The sequence below is a fragment of the Eptatretus burgeri genome, chromosome 8 (genome assembly GCF_056783735.1).
Source record: "Eptatretus burgeri isolate ZD-2024b chromosome 8, Ebu_testis_v1, whole genome shotgun sequence".
Classification (NCBI taxonomy): domain Eukaryota; kingdom Metazoa; phylum Chordata; class Myxini; order Myxiniformes; family Myxinidae; genus Eptatretus; species Eptatretus burgeri.
Window position 1 is genome coordinate 101,876,660 of NC_140968.1, and position 19,278 is coordinate 101,895,937.

The 19,278-nt window shown below is 48.8% G+C and overlaps 1 protein-coding gene across 2 annotated transcripts in view; it reads right to left on the reverse strand.

Moving 5' to 3' along the window:
• Positions 1 to 19,278, reverse strand: part of GINS3 (GINS complex subunit 3) — a 41,835-nt gene that overhangs the window by 15,167 nt on the left and 7,390 nt on the right. Inside the window, exons 2-4 of one of the 2 annotated variants that reach the window (XM_085893326.1) lie at positions 13,138 to 13,368; positions 10,775 to 11,063; positions 9,712 to 10,120 (exon numbers count right to left, since the gene is read on the reverse strand). In XM_085893326.1, coding sequence (XP_085749452.1) covers positions 10,818 to 11,063; positions 13,138 to 13,368 — 477 coding nt within the window. In that variant the 3' untranslated portion in view covers positions 9,712 to 10,120; positions 10,775 to 10,817. Of the gene's footprint in view, positions 1 to 9,711; positions 10,121 to 10,774; positions 11,064 to 13,137; positions 13,369 to 19,278 lie in introns of those variants that run through there. The other variant, XM_085893324.1, reaches the window with a different exon arrangement.

Here is a 19,278-nt window from a genome sequence, read left to right on the forward strand (position 1 = left end):
AGTCTGGAGGGTCGGAGAACAGAACGGAGCTCACGGCAGTCTGGAGGGGTCGGAGAACAGGACGGAGCTCGAAGAGGCAGATGGCGGCAGTGTCAGTGGGGCAGAGTCAGGAGATGGAGCTCGAAGCAGACGCGGAAAGGCAGACGGGAGTCGGGAGACGGAGAGGAAGGAGCTGGGAGCGTCAACAATTCCCCTCTCCTTTACCGAGCTCCGCGCTAAGAAAGCGCCGGTAACCCTGTCCGTTCCCCTCCCCAACCGTGGTGCCGACGGTGAAACACGTGCCTGTGCGGAGAACGCCAGAGAGAGCTCACCGGCTACGCCAGGGGCACGAAGCCAGGCACAGCTACGCTGACATCGCGGCTTTCCCGCCATTGTGCCACGAGGGCGCAGGTAAGACCCTTCGGTCTCGTGAACCTGGCCGCTCATCCAGGTTCCACGTACATTTGGTCCACGGACCTGTCTGCCACCCTTGTCTTGGAGGGTGGCTTTTTCTTTGCTTTTTGTGTAACTGCATGTGGTGGCGCCGTCTTGTAAGTAAAACTGTTTAAGTAATTGCGTGTGAAATGACACTTTATTTGGTTGTAACTCTGCCTTTGCTTGCTTTCATTGCTTTCACTGTTATACGTGCATGATTTTCTGTATGGCTGTTAATACGTGCTTGTCTGAGTGTGCAATAAATGTGCTTGTTGAACTGTTCCCCGTTTCGTTGCGTCCTTTCCCTTGTTTGAAAGTTCCATCTTGCATCACGGATGGAATTGGTAGAAGGGTGTAAGCACCCAGTAAATAGAATCACATCCGTTGGGGTTGGCGATAACACCGCTCGGTTATCACTGAAGCACGGAACAGACCGCTGAAGCGGTTCGTGTCCTCGGCCGACCAGCGGCGAGGCACGATCACCCGGTTAACGACTCGCACAGGTACTTAGGTAGGTCGAGTTTGGCGAACAACCCTATCCTGCGCGGGTGGCCGATTGGCACGATTGTGGTGTGGTCGAAAGACCCACCTGTGACTAGCTCCTGGCGGTAGTTCCAAGGAGGGACACGACTGAATTGTCCGTTCCGGTAGCAACGCGGTTGTGATTTTTTTTTTTTTGTATACCTTGGTCAAGGCTCGTATGAGAGCTAACACACAACTCACAGCAAGGAGGCATGAGACAAGAGGGGTGGGAGTGGAAGGGACAAAACAGTGGGGAACAGACACATTAGGTGAACTGTGGAAGGGAGAGGGATGGGGATGGGACGGGGAACATGGCGAAGAGAAGATGGACATTTCAGGGACTTTCAGGAAGGAAAGTAGGAGAAATGAAGGAAGTGGGCTTGGGTGGATTATCGGGGGTAGAAAAGATCGAGGATTTGGATGGGGGAAGATAAGAGGTGGTGGTGAACAGCTGTTTTGAAAGCCTGGAGGGAAGAATGGGAAAGAATAGAGTGAGGAAGTTTATTCCAAAGGCGGGAAAAAGAGGAATGAAAGAGTGAAGATGAGCAGTGATTCGTGATTCTGGTAGATTCTCCAGAAGGGGGCTGCTGGCGGGCCTTGAGCGCCCTGTGGAAATGTGGTGGGGACCAAACGCAGAGAGAGCAGGGGGCAAGGCTGGAGAGGAGTCGGTAGAAGACAGAAAGACCACCGACCAACCTGCGGTGATTGAGTGAGAGGCCCAAAGACTCAGCTTCATTGCGAGAGATGCCGATGATCTTAAATGCCCTGGTTTCGACAGCGTGAAGCCGAGAAAGGTGGGAGGCAGGAGCATCAGCCCAGAGGGGAGAGCAGTACTCCATCAGGCTACGGACAAAAGCTTTGTAAGTGGTCAGGAGCTCAAGAGGGCCGAGGAAGGACTTAGCACGACGGAGGATTCCCAGTCGGCGACTGGCTTTTGAGGCGAGGTTGGAAATGTGACTTTCCCAGGAAAGCTCATGGCAGATAGTGAGACCTAGAAGCTTGAAAGAAAAGACTTCTTCCAGAGGATTGTTGAGAAGGTGGATGGGGGGGTTTTGTAAACGGTCCTTTCGAAGAGACATAGTGAGAGTGTGAGATTTGTCTGGATTGAAAGACATGTTCCACGTGTTGGACCAGTTTGTGATTTTATCCAGATCTGCAGTGAGTGAAGAAGCTGCTGCTTGCCGGTCTGAGGGATGACAGATGGTACGGCAGAGGGTGGAGTCGTCGGCAAAGAGAAATAGAGGATTTTCCAGAGAGTCTGAGAGATCATTGATGAAAACCAGAAAAACAACAGGGCCCAGAACGCTACCTTGAGGTACTCCAGCCTGCACAGGAAGAGGGGATGAAAGAACTCCATTTAGGGCCACACGTTGACTGCGACAGGAGAGGAAGTCTGCAAGCCATGAGTGGAGATGGCCTTGAATACCATGGGAAGAGAGTTTGGTGAGTAGGGCAGGGTGCCAGACTGTGTCAAAAGCACATGATATGTCCAGGGATACGGCTCGGATTTCCTGTCTGGCATTGAGGACCTCCATCCATTGATGGGAGGGCAGAAGCAGCATATCCAGGGTAGAGTGACCTGGTCTGAAACCAAAATTCGATGATTCGAGTTACATGGCCGATCGCACGTCGGGCGGACCGAAATTCGTAACGATACTTTAACTTGGTCCGCTTATGCATAGAGCTCCGGATATTGGATGGACCACCTGCTGTCATCCGCATTCATCCTGCCTCTGGCTTCACACAGCTGGTCCTCGATGAGATTCTTAAATATACTGTTACGGTTGTGGGGGAAGATGGAGGAATTTAATAGAAAAGTTAGGATTGAATAGAGTTGTTTGGTCCCGGGACGTGTAGGAGACATCTCAATGTAATTAAGTGGGGAGACTGTGAGCTTAAGTGTTACGTTTCAACACACAGGGGGTGGTGCGGTGTTTTTATTTTTGTATACCTTGTTGAGGCTCGTATGAGAGCTAACACACAACGTACAGCAAGGGGGGCTTGAGACAAGAGGTGCGAGAGAGGGAAGGACAAAGCAGTGGGGAACAGAGACATTAGATCTGCGGAAGGGAGAGGGATGGGGCGGGGAACATGGTGTATACAAGATGGACATTACAGGGACTTTCAGGAAGGAAAGCAGGGAATTTGAGGGAGGTGGGTTTGGGGTGGATTAACGGGGGTAGGAAAAAAAAAAATCGAGGTTTTAGATGGGGGATGATAAGAGGTGGTGGTGAACAGCTGTTTTGAAGGCCTGGAAGGAAGAATGGGATTGAACAGAGTGAGGGAGTTTATTCCAAAAGCAGGAAAAAAGAGGAATGAAAGAGTGAAGGTGAGCAGTGATTCGTGATTTTGGTAGTTTTACCAGAAGGGGGTTGTTGGCGGACCTTGAGCGCCCTGCGGAAACATGGTGGGGACATATCGCAGATAGAGCAAGGGGGGGGGGCGAGACCGGAGAGGAGAAGACAGAAAGACCACCGACCTGCCTGCGATGAGAGAGTGAGAGGCCAAAGACTCAGCCTCATCGCGGGAGATGCCAATGATCCAAAATGCCTTGGTTTCCAAACGTGAAGCCGAGAAAGGTCGGAAGAAGGAGCATCCGCCCAGAGGGGAGAGCAGTACTCCATCAGGCTGCAGACGAAAGCTTTGTATGTGGTCAGGAGCTCAGGTTGGCCGAGAAAGGAATTTGCACGACGGAGGATTCACAGTCGGCATCTCGCTCTGGAGGCCAGGTTGGAAATGTGGCTTTCCCAGGAAAGATCATGGCAGATAGTGAGACCCAGAAGCTTGAAAGAAAGGATTTCTTCCAGAGGATTGTTGAGAAAGGAGATGGGGGGGGGGGGGTTCGAAACGGTCCTTTCGGAGAGACAGTGTGAGAGTGTGAGATTTGTCTGGATTGAAAGACATGTTCCACGTGTTGGACCAGTTTGTGATTTTATCCAGATCTACAGTGAGTGAAGAAGATGCGGCTCGCCAGTCTGAGGGATGACAGATGGTACGACAGAGGGTGGAGTCATCAGCAAAGAGATAAAGAGGATTTTCCAGAGAGATGGAGAGATCATTGATGAAAACCAGAAAAAGAACAGCGCTCAAAACGCTGCCTTGAGGAACTCCAGCCTGGACAGGAAGAGGGAATGAAGGACCTCCATTTAGGGCCACACGTTGACTGCGACAGGAGCGGAAGTCTGCGAGCCATGAGTGGAGATGGACTTGCATTCCACAAGAAGAGTTTGGTGAGCAGGGCAGGGTGCAATACCGTGTCAAAAGCACGTAATATAGCTCTGATTTCATGTCCAGCATTGAGGACCTCCATCCATTGTTGGGAGAGCAGAAGCAGCATATCCAGGGTAAAGTGACCTGGTCTGAAACCAAATTGATGATCGGAAATCAAGCCATTGGAGAAGAGGAAGGATTTAATGTCTGAAGCGATGATGGATTCCATAACCTTGCTGATGATACGGAGAAGGCTGATTGGTCTGTAGTTGAAGGGATCTGTTTTTGCACCTTTTTATGCACAGCAGTAATGTTTGCTGATTTCCAAGCATATGGAAAATGACCTTGAGCAAATGAGAGGGTGAATAGAACAGAGAGAGGGTGAGCAAGAGCAGAGGATCAGGTTTTTAGGACACGTGGGCTGATGCCGGCTCGACCGGTTGCAGAATTTGAGTGGAGGTTTGACAGCAAGCTCTCCACTTTGACAGCAGAAAATGACACAGAGTCCTGGGACAGCTGGGTGTGACTGGGCCAGGTGGGTACAGAAAGCGATGGGTTTCGGACACAAGATTTAGATGCAAACACCGAGTTTAGGCATTCAGCCTTTTCACGTGCGGTATCAGCAGTGTGGCCATTTGAGGTAAGGGAGTGGATGGAGGGGGAATATACATCAGAAACAGAAAAGTCGATGTGAACACTTTCTCACATAAACAACGCAGCGTGACTGAGGTGAGTCATTCACTGGGCCTAGCAACATGGCGGCGTGTGTGGGGAGAAGAGGCAGTGTGGTGGCGACACAATGGCATGTGCAACGTGAATCGCCATCATGCTTCCAGTCTTATATCCCGTTCAATGGTTTTAACCATTGAATTTTAAAAGACATAGACGGAGCATAGCCATTCACAACACACAGACCGCGGTGTCGCCACTTGGCCACCATGTTGGTTGATTAGCACAGAAACTCAGGGGTGTGTTCCATTCCCAATCAGCTTGCTAAGCCAGCCGTTCTTTATCAACCGTTTTGTTGGAGTTGTTGCTTGAGTGCCTAAGATCAGGCAAGCCGCTTGGCGAGCTGATTGGGAAAGGAGCATACCGCAGGCGAAGCTGCGATTCAATCATGTGTGTTGCGTGTTATTTAAAGTGACGTAAACTACCTTATTTCTTCACCGTTTGTGCCATCATTTTTCAAGGGGAAACCTATCATCATAACTGACATTTTCCCTTATTATGTGCTAATTCATCATCAGAATAAAGTTCCAGAACAAACAGTGTACATTTAGGAGTCTGAAGAGCGAGGCCCATTTTCATGAAAATTACAAACATCAAGTCTGTCCAGTTTGGGTGTGTGTGTGTGTGTGTGTGTGTGTGTACTATGCAGGTGAGGGCTGTCCTTATTTTATTTTTTTTTCGGAAATTTCAAGGGGCTAACCCGAATTTAGGTTAATATTCATGAGAAAAAATATATGAAAAAAATATGAACCCGAAATTTTTTTTTTTTAGGGGTTGCTACCTTTCATGGAAATTTGAAAAAAAGAAATTCATATTATATTTTTCTTTTTTTGAATCTTATGCCAAAATGACATTAACATGTAATGTATGATGTTTTCTGGTGCATTACAAGATGAAAAACTGCAGAAAAATATTGTTGAACTTGGCAAGATTTTTCCAGTCCGTTTCAGTGAAACTTGAAAAGTCTAAAAAATCAAGATTTTATATTTTTTCGCGTTTTTCGAACTCCGCAGTTTTCAGACGGAGTCTTTGAACAGACGGGACAAGAGCTATAGTTCACTTGTTCAAAGTTGATTTCTTACAGTCCAGGAATTGTTTTCGGTGATCAGTTACCGCTTGTAATAGGTACTGCTTTTGCTCCTCATCGTACGTAATAAGACTGTTGTACTCAGTCGCCAGGGCTACACTGCGCTCTGCACAGTCATTCACAACTTTCAGCTTGCTGACGATAGTCCGGCTCTGCACGAAACTACCTTCAGTTTCCCGTTGATCCGGGTCTTTGTGCAGAAAGTCAGAGTTCAAATGCAGTACATCAAAAAAACTTCTGCTTCTCGGAGATGCGAAATCTTCCAGTTTTCGGCGCATGATATCTTTCTGGTGAACAACAGCTCTTTTCGGTGCTTCATCATCGTCATCATCTTGTTCTTTTAGAGTTTGAGATATTTTTATTTTTGACTCAATTGACACGTTTCGGTCAAATAGACATCATGGTAACAGTTCTACCGATAAATACCACAGCTGTCCCAGCAACTTTTCACCGTTGCCTTAGATATATCAACGTTCACTTCGGAATATTTATCCATTCGCTTTAACAATGTCAGGTCTGAATTCAGTATATATTCTGAAACGTCAGAATAGTTATCATTAGTTCATGAAAGGCAATTTCGCTAAATGCCTGCTCTCAAATCCCGAATAAGCGTGGGGGTCTGAATAAGCATGTGGGGTGGAACATTTTCCAAATTTTAATAAGAGTAGAGGGTGGAATAAGCATGTAGGGTAGAAAATCCAAAAAAGTCTAATAAGCATGCTGGTCCGAATAATTCTTCACCTCCTTCCATTTCAATATCCGTCAAGACAGACTCTTCTTCCATCTTGACTCAATGACACGAAACGATTGAAATACAAGTAAACCACGACGTAAGTACAGTACTTCTCCAGTATGGAAGAGTCAGTGGTGCCACACTAAGGCAGCCGAAGAAATCAATCGGCGGGACCCGCATTAACGCGGTACAGTACCCAGACCCATGGCGGAGATTGTTGGCAGATGAAGGAATTTCGGGAGTAAAGACGACACATCTCTCGACGGGACAACATTGTCACCCTACATGCTCGCCGGTGTAAATATGACCTGAGGGTGGGGAGGCAAGTACGATTTTTAATAAGCGTGTAGACCCGAATAGAGTCCGTGTAGGGGGGGATTTTCACCTCGAAAAATATAAGCGTGCATGCACGCTTATTCGGGACTTGAGAGTGAATGACCGGATACCAGACCTGAAATTGACAGCAGTCAGTGAGTCACTGACTGACGGACTCAGTGATTCAATGGAGTAATGAGCAGACAATACAACAGATCTAAACAATAAATATCTCATACGTACAACAAGCCGTGTCACGGTGTCAGTACAAGAACAAAAGACATAATTTCATGTTGAAAATGGAAAATTTCCCCATTTTTGAGCCACGTTTCAGGACATATGTAACACTTTTTTGGGATCAAAAACATTTTTTTCGTGTTATTCACGTTCGAGGCAACCAGTAAGCACGCAAAAATTTCATGACAAATATCTGACATGAAAATACAAAAAAAACCATAAAAATACACATTTTTTTTACAATCTTTGACAGCTGGTAGCAAATCCTAGACAAATTTTTTTTTCGGGTTCATATTTTTTCTCATAAATATCAACCTCAATTCGGGTTAGCCCCTTGAAATTTCCGAAAAAAATAAAATAAGGACAGACCTAATGCAGGTGTGTGTGTGTGTTACATGTAATCCATTTAATGATTCCATTTATTTTCTAAACTAAACGTTCATTCGATTTCAACAATAACAAGGACACTCGGAAGAGAGCACACCTCCGCCTCGCAATGCCTGATCCATGAGAACGTATCGCATCCAATACATTTATGAAATATCATGCTACATATCGTTTTTCGCCCTATCTCTTAATGGTGAAGAATCACTTTAAAAAATAAATAAAAATTCACGTATCCAGATCTTCACCAAAATCGAATCAATTCGTCCTTGTCACACACCTAACATGTCCACCAAGTTCCATCTGAATCTGTCGACAACTTTTTGAGATATCGTGCTATATATCGTTTTTGACCCGATCTCGCAATGGTGAAGAATCACTTTTAAAAAATTCTCGGATCTGGATTCGGATCTTCACCAAAATCTAATCCTTTCATCCTTGTCCTATACCCAAGCTGTCCACTAAATTTCGTCCGAATCCGTCCACAACTTTTTGAGATATTTTGTTCACAAACAGACAGACGGGGGTGAAAACATAACCTCCGTCCATCTTCGGTTGGTGGAGGTAATTATTAGTTAGAGCTTAATAAAGTGATGTATCGAATTTATAAAGCGATTTTGAGGGAACATTAACACAGATTTATCAAAAACTTGATGGGGAAAGTCGAATTGCCAGCCTTACATAGTAGATGTACCCCCATATACCACTTCCCTGGCTCTGCTACCTTTGAGTCAACAAGGGAATAAATAATACTAGCTATATACATAAATAAATGTATCAGATGTTTTTTGTGGGCCCCTGGAGTTTGCACCCTGGACAAATGTCCTGTTGGTCCTTCTCTAAATCCGGCCCTGCACACATGCACTCCCAACCATCTGACCCATACACCACACACAGTACACACCCACACACCATAGGCTATCCATTCCACAACCGCATTCCCCTGTGGTTTTAAAGTATCATGATCTGTGCCTAATTCAATGTACATGTTTATTGTTAATGTGTAAAGGATGTGAAGCACCCTGGATGGAAAATTCCCATGTTTCACGTGGACAATAAATAAATAATGAAATGAAGTGAAGTGAAATGATAGGTCGAATGGCCTCCTGCACCAAAGTTCCTTAATTGCGTATCCCTGCATGTCCTTGTAACAGACAAAAACAGGACGTCATTGAGAATGGAAGAAAAGCAGATATTTGAAAAAGGGGGGTTGAGGCTTTGGAGGCATGTTGAAGCATTGCGGTAGTGGGTGGGAGTTGAGTGGGGGTTAGGGGGGGAGCTGAGTATTTGTGGTGGGGTTAGGGGGGGAGCAGCAGTTGAGCGCTTTTGGTGGGTGGGGGCTGGGTGGAGCGGTTGAGCACTTATTGTGGGGAGGGGGAGCCGTTAAGCACTCGGAGTGGTGGGGGTGGTTAAGGTTTGTGGTGGGAGCAATTGAGCACTTTGGGTGTTGTGGGGGGGGCGTTTGGGGTGTGGGGAGGGGGAGCAGTTGAGTGCTTGGAGGGGGCTTGAGGACTTGGGGTTGGGGTAACTGAGCACGTTGAGTGCTTGGGGGAGAGGGGCAGGGAGTGGTTGAGCACTTGGGGGGGGGTGGTGTAGGACTTCGGTTGTGGTGGGTGGGGGAGGCTTGATTACTTTTTTATTCATACTCGAGGCTCATGGAAGAGCGAGCACATTGAACGGATCAGGGCGTAACAAACAAAAACAGGACACAAAGCACGTATGCATGGAAAAGGAAACTACACAGAGGAAAACTGGAAAATTAGGAGGGATTTGTGTGGTGTTAACGAGGGTAGAAAAGATCATGGTTTTGGATTGGGGATGTTCTGAGATGGCGGTGAACAGCCGTCTTGAAGAACTGGAGGGAAGAATGAGATATTTTAGAGAATGTGGAAGTTGGTTCCACAGATGGGGAAAAAGAGGAACAAATGAGTGGAGGTGAGAAGTGATCCTGGATTTAGGTAGTTTTATGAGAAAAGGGTTCATAGTGGACCATGTGAGACCTGCAGAAAACTGGGGGGGAAACGCACAAAGTGTGATTTTGAAGGTGATTGGTTACACCTGAGCTAATTTGCAATTGCAATTATAAGGGGGGTGGACACTTATCCAACCAATATATTACAGTGTATTTTTAATTCGTTTTCTGAAATTTGTAGAATTTGTTTTTCCACTTGGGAGTTGTGGGTTACAATGTGTAAATAAAAGGTGGAAAAAGTCTGATTTAATGAAATTTAATTCCAGGCATTAAGGCAACAAAAAGTGAAAAATTTTGAAAGGGGGTGTAGATTTTCTGTTGGCACTGTATATTCCCCATAACTACTAGATCATAATTGTGACGTTTCACGTCGATTGATGAAGCACTTCAAGAGAAATAATTTGGTTCAATCTAATATGGCTGCCAGCCCATGTGACTAATTATTTATGAACACCGTTGTATCTTCAAGGCTTGGGGAACATGTGGGTGAAGTTTCCCCTCGATCTGCCAAGCCGTTCTGGAGAAGAGGGTTTTTAAAGGTTTATTCATCAAAAAATATAATAGCTCTCCAACAACTATGACCTATGACATCATAGGTGAACTTTTTGTTCATCGTGGATAAGCGATCATACCTGTAAAGTTTCACATCGATCTGTTAAAGCCCTTTCAGAGACGATTTTTTTAAACGTTTTTATGTAAAAAAAACAAAAAAAACTTACAGCGACCGAACCACGTGACCGTTGACATCATCAATTTGTTTCCCCATACAATTTATTCCACCACCCTAACCACTAAGCCAACATCAGGCTTACCACATGTACCATGTGTTTGTATTATGTGCACTAATGTCTTTGTAGTTAATGTAAAAGTACATTAACATCTGTCTTACATGTGATGTATATACAAAGTTCATGAAGAGTCCATGAAGCATCTTCGATCAATGTGGAAATAAAAAATAATCACTGTCTTATCTTCATTTGTTTAACCACTCTTTTAAAAGCCTTTGTTTGTGGGAATGAAAAACCAAAGTTTTGTATCGAGCATTGGGGCTCCAAACCACCATTAAAGCAAATGTGGAATAAAAAGGCAAAACGAATTTAATGGTCATGATCATGATGTGTACACACTGATTACGAGCTTGTTTACACCGAAATATACATTCACCACTCACAGTTCTCACAAAATCCATCGACGATCGCCGGTCACGTCATGTACTATTGAACTGGTGGTGGATTTTCCATTTCATGGAACTTTCTCTTTTTCATGTTCTCAATCAAGGCAGATGGGCGAATCTGGATGGCACCTCCATTTTCCCAGCGTTGAAAATCATTGAGGCTTTTCTGGCCTGCTGCAAACAGCACTCGTTCCATTTCATCCAGTCCCTGGACCAGTGTGGAGGTGTCAGCATTGTAAGCATTGAGTGATGAGTCCATGATCTTACGAAATCTGCCAACAAATGCCTGCAAGGAAAGAAAGAGAAAACGAAAATAACATTTTGATGTATTTGAGTGAGCTTTCAAAAAGGTGAAAGGTAAAAACAAATTAATTGCTTACAGATGCAGATCGAGGCAAGCTGCTTCTTTTTCTTTACCACTCACAGTTGTTGCTACGTTGTTGTGGGGTCAGCCGGGGGAGGCTTGCCCCAAGTCTTTCACAAATGGAATGGCCAGACCTCACAATCAACTAAGGTTATGGCAGGAGTTTGTAATTTGTTCAGAGTGCCGGAGACAGCTCACCGACTCTTCACGAATAACGCCGTGGGATCTTTAACATCCACCTAATTATGCCAGCAGACGGGACACCGTTGTGTACCTCGAGGTCATCCTGCCAGCCACATAGGCAAACTAAATTGACAGAAAAGAATGCTACTTCCAGAAAGTAGATGGACTGCAAAGAACAGTTGTATACAAGAACCCCGCTAAGATGTTAAACCGCCATGGTGTTCGTGGCAGGATGGCTGCACATTCAGCTGGAGGTCCCATCTGCCAGCACGGGTAGTCAGTGGACGTTAAAGGTCCCACGATGTCTTTCATGAAGAGGAGGCGAGTTGTTGCCAGAACCCTGATCAAAGCAACCAGCGTAATTGATATGGTAAATGGTATTTGAACCTGGGATTCCAAGCATTTCAAATATTGGTTTCAGATGGGAATGTTAATTGAAAGGGGTTGATACGAATCACTCATTCATTATCAATATCCATTTAATACATACTTTCTTTCTTTACAAGTAGCGTTTTCGATCCAAAGGTTGCTAATCATGGATCTCCACTCATTTCTGTTTTCCACTTTCCTTTTCAGTTCACATATTCGTTGATGTCATACCATTACTTTATATCATCCATCCACATTCTTATTGGTCTTCCCAGTGCTTGTTCTCCTTCCATCACAGGAAGTGTGTGTGAGTGTGAGTGTGAGTGTGAGTGTGAGTGTGTGTGTGTGTGTGTGTGTGTGTGTGTGTGTGTGAGTGTGAGTGTGAGTGTGAGTGTGAGTGTGAGTGTGAGTGTGAGTGTGAGTGTGTGAGTGTGTGAGTGTGAGTGTGAGTGTGAGTGTGTGTGTGTGTGTGTGTGTGTGAGTGTGTGTGTGTGTGTGTGTGTGTGTGTGAGAGATTTAAACTGTCAGGATGATAGTGGTAACAACACCAATGTGTAAAGTGTGGTGAAACAGGATATGTGAAAAGTTTGTGAATATCAGTAAATATCTATTGCATTACAAACCAATGTGTGTGTCTCCATCCGGTTTTACATAAAATTTTTGGATGCAAAGTCAAGGCTCATCGAAAAGCTAGATCACTGAATGGATCAGGACAACAGAACAAACAGAACGGCAGAAAGAGGGGGACAGCAAGGTTTAAGGACAAAATAGGTGGGAGACAGACAAACAATGGGTATGGGGAGGAAAGAGGGGTAGGGGAGGAAGCATAGGGTGGACAAGATGGATACAGAAAGATGTAGTAGACAAGATGGATACTCTAAGGAAGGAAAAACTGGAAATTTGGAAAGAGGTGGACTTGGGGAAGGGGCAGGGTTGAGGTTAACGGGGTCAGAAAAGATCATGCTTTTGTATGGGGGATGATCTGAGATGGTGGTGAACAACTGTCTTGAAGACCTGGAGGGTAGAATGAGATTGAAAAGATTGTGTGTAGAATGAGATATAACTTTTTTTTTAACGTCTGTTTTTTTACCAGATTTGCTTTAATCCCCCAAAATAATATTTTAATGTGTAAATTTTATCATTATTTTTGTCTATCTTCCAATGAAATTCCAGTGCACAATTTCCACGGAGGGATGTACGATTGTATGATAGCCAAGTTTTGTGTAGAAAGCACACGGTTCGTGTCAGGGGAGGAAAGTCTGCGTACGTAATATGTAGATGTTTGCAAACTCTTGATCTGTTCCAAATTACTTCAATCAGTTGTCCAGCAAGGGAGTTAAACATACATTCTCCATTGTTCTGGTGCTCCATGAGCCGAGATATCTGTAAAGAAGAACAGTCATAACAGTTTTTTGCAGGACGCTTTCAGAATGAATCGTAATACCTGAACCAACGTCGATAAGATGTCATCACTTCCGGGGATACTGAAGTGACATAGTTGTACACCAAAGGAGTAGTAATGTGGGCCAAGTTTATGAAGATCGACCACATTAGGATCTGCATTCAGAATAGTCCGCCACCTTTCTTTGTAAGCCTTTGGGATGTTCACAGACACGATGTTTTGGCTGCCGTGAAGTTCTCTTGCAAGCCACAGTGGCAGTTCCAGTCGTTTACCCTGTAGGAAGAATGGCGATGCATTCTGCATTTTAAGGCTGTAACACCAAAGAACATGGGATGAGAGATGTGTTTATTACATACTAGCACATGCCACCCGTGGCTTCACTCACGGTAACACTAAAGGGGGGAAGATGGAGAGAGGGGTGGAGGAGTAAGAGCAGGGACAGTGAAGAGGTGGAGGGGAAAGGAGAGAGGAGGGAGAGAGAGAGGAGGGGTGGGGGAAGGGAAGACAGTGTGAGGTAAGAGGAAGGGAAGGCAGATGTGCGGTGGAGCGTTAATCACGATTCATACTGTTTCATCAAAATGATTCTGCATGGAATAACAGTGAAGATGGAAACAAAATAATGTCTGAAATCCATTTTCTACCGATCATTCTATAGACACAGCCCGGAGACAAAATTCCGTCCGCTGACAAATTCCTGTCCAGACATAAATACCGCCTGGATGCATCCAGAGCCAAGCTCTCCGGAGACGAACACCTCCCAAACGCGTTCGGACAGGAACAGAGAGAGCGAGAGAGCGAGAGAGCGAGAGAGCGAGAGAGCGAGAGAGCGAGAGAGCGAGAGAGCGAGAGAGCGAGAGTACTGCACTGTATTGAGAGGGGGTAGAGCAAGGATGGGAGAGAGAGATGGGGGTAGGGCAGGTAGCAGAAAGGATGTTATGCTTAATGAACAACACGCACGCACGCACGCACGCACGGCCGATATCAGCAATTTTTCGGGAATCAGCAGGTTGGGGTCAGTGTGTGATTATCAACTACAGAACTTACTGTATACAACCCAGAAACCTTGAGTCGCTTTCACTGAAAAACAACGTTACATTTATATAGACTTTTCAGGTATATGTCACAAACATTATTCTTTATAAACAGCTGTGGTGATGTGTGGAAAAAAACATTTGGCTCGGTAATTTAGAAAACACGTAAATATGCCAAAGGTTCAGAAACCAGTTGTTATTTCACAACTCGCTCAGGGTGACGGAGCACGAACCTCTCGCTCAGGGTGACGGAGCACGAACCACTCGCTCAGGGTGACGGAGCACGAACCACTCGCTCAGGGTGACGGAGCACGAACCACTCGCTCAGGGTGACGGAGCACGAACCACTCGCTCAGGGTGACGGAGCACGAACCACTCGCTCAGGGTGACGGAGCACGAACCACTCGCTCAGGGTGACGGAGCACGAACCACTCGCTCAGGGTGACGGAGCACGAACCACTCGCTCAGGGTGACGGAGCACGAACCACTCGCTCAGGGTGACGGAGCACGAACCACTCGCTCAGGGTGACGGAGCACGAACCGCTCGCTCAGGGTGACGGAGCACGAACCGCTCGCTCAGGGTGACGGAGCACGAACCGCTCGCTCAGGGTGACGGAGCACGAACCGCTCGCTCAGCGTGACGGAGCACGAACCGCTCGCTCAGCGTGACGGAGCACGAACCGCTCGCTCAGCGTGACGGAGCACGAACCGCTCGCTCAGCGTGACGGAGCACGAACCGCTCGCTCAGCGTGACGGAGCACGAACCGCTCGCTCAGCGTGACGGAGCACGAACCGCTCGCTCAGCGTGACGGAGCACGAACCGCTCGCTCAGGGTGACGGAGCACGAACCGCTCGCTCAGGGTGACGGAGCACGAACCACTCGCTCAGGGTGACGGAGCACGAACCACTCGCTCAGGGTGACGGAGCACGAACCACTCGCTCAGGGTGACGGAGCACGAACCACTCGCTCAGGGTGACGGAGCACGAACCACTCGCTCAGGGTGAGGGAGCACGAACCACTCGCTCAGGGTGACGGAGCACGAACCACTCGCTCAGGGTGACGGAGCACGAACCACTCGCTCAGGGTGACGGAGCACGAACCACTCGCTCAGGGTGACGGAGCACGAACCACTCGCTCAGGGTGACGGAGCACGAACCACTCGCTCAGGGTGACGGAGCACGAACCACTCGCTCAGCGTGACGGAGCACGAACCACTCGCTCAGCGTGACGGAGCACGAACCACTCGCTCAGGGTGACGGAGCACGAACCACTCGCTCAGGGTGACGGAGCACGAACCACTCGCTCAGGGTGACGGAGCACGAACCACTCGCTCAGGGTGACGGAGCACGAACCACTCGCTCAGGGTGACGGAGCACGAACCACTCGCTCAGGGTGACGGAGCACGAACCACTCGCTCAGGGTGACGGAGCACGAACCACTCGCTCAGGGTGACGGAGCACGAACCACTCGCTCAGGGTGACGGAGCACGAACCACTCGCTCAGGGTGACGGAGCACGAACCACTCGCTCAGGGTGACGGAGCACGAACCACTCGCTCAGGGTGACGGAGCACGAACCACTCGCTCAGGGTGACGGAGCACGAACCACTCGCTCACGGTGACGGAGCACGAACCACGAACCACTCGCTCAGGGTGACGGAGCACGAACCACTCGCTCAGCGTGACGGAGCACGAACCACTCGCTCAGCGTGACGGAGCACGAACCACTCGCTCAGGGTGACGGAGCACGAACCACTCGCTCAGGGTGACGGAGCACGAACCACTCGCTCAGGGTGACGGAGCACGAACCACTCGCTCAGGGTGACGGAGCACGAACCACTCGCTCAGGGTGACGGAGCACGAACCACTCGCTCAGGGTGACGGAGCACGAACCACTCGCTCAGGGTGACGGAGCACGAACCACTCGCTCAGGGTGACGGAGCACGAACCACTCGCTCAGGGTGACGGAGCACGAACCACTCGCTCAGGGTGACGGAGCACGAACCACTCGCTCAGGGTGACGGAGCACGAACCACTCGCTCAGGGTGACGGAGCACGAACCACTCGCTCAGGGTGACGGAGCACGAACCACTCGCTCAGGGTGACGGAGCACGAACCACTCGCTCAGGGTGACGGAGCACGAACCACTCGCTCAGGGTGACGGAGCACGAACCACTCGCTCAGGGTGACGGAGCACGAACCACTCGCTCAGGGTGACGGAGCACGAACCACTCGCTCAGGGTGACGGAGCACGAACCACTCGCTCAGGGTGACGGAGCACGAACCACTCGCTCAGGGTGACGGAGCACGAACCACTCGCTCAGGGTGACGGAGCACGAACCACTCGCTCAGGGTGACGGAGCACGAACCACTCGCTCAGGGTGACGGAGCACGAACCACTCGCTCAGGGTGACGGAGCACGAACCACTCGCTCAGGGTGACGGAGCACGAACCACTCGATCAGGGTGACGGAGCACGAACCACTCGCTCAGGGTGACGGAGCACGAACCACTCGCTCAGGGTGACGGAGCACGAACCACTCGCTCAGGGTGACGGAGCACGAACCACTCGCTCAGGGTGACGGAGCACGAACCACTCGCTCAGGGTGACGGAGCACGAACCACTCGCTCAGGGTGACGGAGCACGAACCACTCGCTCAGGGTGACGGAGCACGAACCACTCGCTCAGGGTGACGGAGCACGAACCACTCGCTCAGGGTGACGGAGCACGAACCACTCGCTCAGGGTGACGGAGCACGAACCACTCGCTCAGGGTGACGGAGCACGAACCACTCGCTCAGGGTGACGGAGCACGAACCACTCGCTCAGGGTGACGGAGCACGAACCACTCGCTCAGGGTGACGGAGCACGAACCACTCGCTCAGGGTGACGGAGCACGAACCACTCGCTCAGGGTGACGGAGCACGAACCACTCGCTCAGGGTGACGGAGCACGAACCACTCGCTCAGCGTGACGGAGCACGAACCACTCGCTCAGCGTGACGGAGCACGAACCACTCGCTCAGGGTGACGGAGCACGAACCACTCGCTCAGGGTGACGGAGCACGAACCACTCGCTCAGGGTGACGGAGCACGAACCACTCGCTCAGGGTGACGGAGCACGAACCACTCGCTCAGGGTGACGGAGCACGAACCACTCGCTCAGGGTGACGGAGCACGAACCACTCGCTCAGGGTGACGGAGCACGAACCACTCGCTCAGGGTGACGGAGCACGAACCACTCGCTCAGGGTGACGGAGCACGAACCACTCGCTCAGGGTGACGGAGCACGAACCACTCGCTCAGGGTGACGGAGCACGAACCACTCGCTCAGGGTGACGGAGCACGAACCACTCGCTCAGGGTGACGGAGCACGAACCACTCGCTCAGGGTGACGGAGCACGAACCACTCGCTCAGGGTGACGGAGCACGAACCACTCGCTCAGGGTGACGGAGCACGAACCACTCGCTCAGGGTGACGGAGCACGAACCACTCGCTCAGGGTGACGGAGCACGAACCACCCTCTCTGAATAACGTGGCACGGCAAATGCGTCCGCAAAGAGGGAACGGTTCACTCAGAATGATGTAGTGCGGTATCGCTATCGACAATGGGTGCTCGGCAAGTGGCTTAAGCACTCATGCAAGCACTCCAATTAAATTGTCGAGAAGGAATGGTTGAGCTGAAGCTGAAGCTGAAGCTGAGTCTATGAGCCGATCACTATACCACCTCCGACCTACGTCAGTGGTCTATCGGTAGTCTTGCACCCTCTGCTCTCTCCGTGCTCTGTTCCCCCCGAGTATTGTATCTGCACGGCACACAGCCCACAATCAACCCCCTTCTGGTGAAACTACCTAAATCCAGGATCACTGCTCACCTCCACTCATTTGTTGGGTCACCGAAATAGGTGACCCTTATTGTCAGTAATTCTGTCTGTTAGTTACTTACGAAATCTAAAGACTTCGTAAGTATATTGATGCCTTCCGTTTCTGTTTGTTATGTACAAAATCTATAGATTTCGTAAGTATATTGATGACTTCCGTTTCTGTTTGTTTGTTTGTTTGTTTGTAGGCATGATAACTCGAGAACGGAAGAAGCTACCAATGTCAAATTACACCACGCGATTCAGGAGGGTGATGGCTAGTGCTGATTAGATTTTGGTCCAAATCGGTCAAAGGTCAAGGTCACAGTGAAGTCAAACATAATTCCGCAAATTCATGTGGAGAAATGGAGTATTTTTGCTTCGCTCGACGTTACGAGTTCGTTTTAACTTCGATTTTAATTTTGTCTTCGGTTTTTGCGATCGCTGAGGACGCTTAAAACTCGGTTGTCGAAATTCTGGTAAAATCGAATGTTTTGGAGACGTTTTAAGATTGTATAAAAAATATTTCACTCGACGCGTCACGGGTCGTCCCATGATGCAGTGCGCTCGAGCGGACGGGTCGTTGAGTTACGTTAAGGTATAATATTGTTGCGGTCTTCGCGCCCGCCGGCGTGCGACGGCCACGTAACTCGAATCGCGGCACGTCGCCCACCGGACGGACAATCCAGTCGTGACCCTCTCGGACTAACGCCGGGAACCAGTCACGGGTGGACCTTTCGGTCTCACCGCGATCGAGCCAATCAGCCCCCGCGTGGGATAGGGTTGCTCGCCAAATTCGAACTACCTAAGTACCCACGCGGAGGGTAGACCGGGCGATCGCACCTCGCCGCAGGTCGACTTCGGACACGGGCCACTTAAGCGACCCGTTCCGTACTATCAGAATAACCGAGCGGTGTTATCGTCGACCTCGACGGTTCGATTAATTATCGGGCGTATTCAGCCCACTACCAACCCTTTACGTGAAGCAAGATGGGGATTCAATGGAGGAAAAGACGAAGCGAAGCGGGAGAACAGTTCAACAATAAAGCACATTTATTCGCGACGAACGGAAAGCACACAAATACAATTCCACCAAATGCACACAAAAAAAAAAGAAAACACAATTCCATTTACACAAAAAGCAAACATAAAAGTGAAAACACAGTGCAGAGCTAATACCGACTACCGAGCACACGGCAACACTTATACAATTCTACTTCACAGACGGCGCCGACAACACATACCCAAAACCAAGGAAAAGAAATCCCCCAAGAATGGGGCAGGCCTGAGGCCG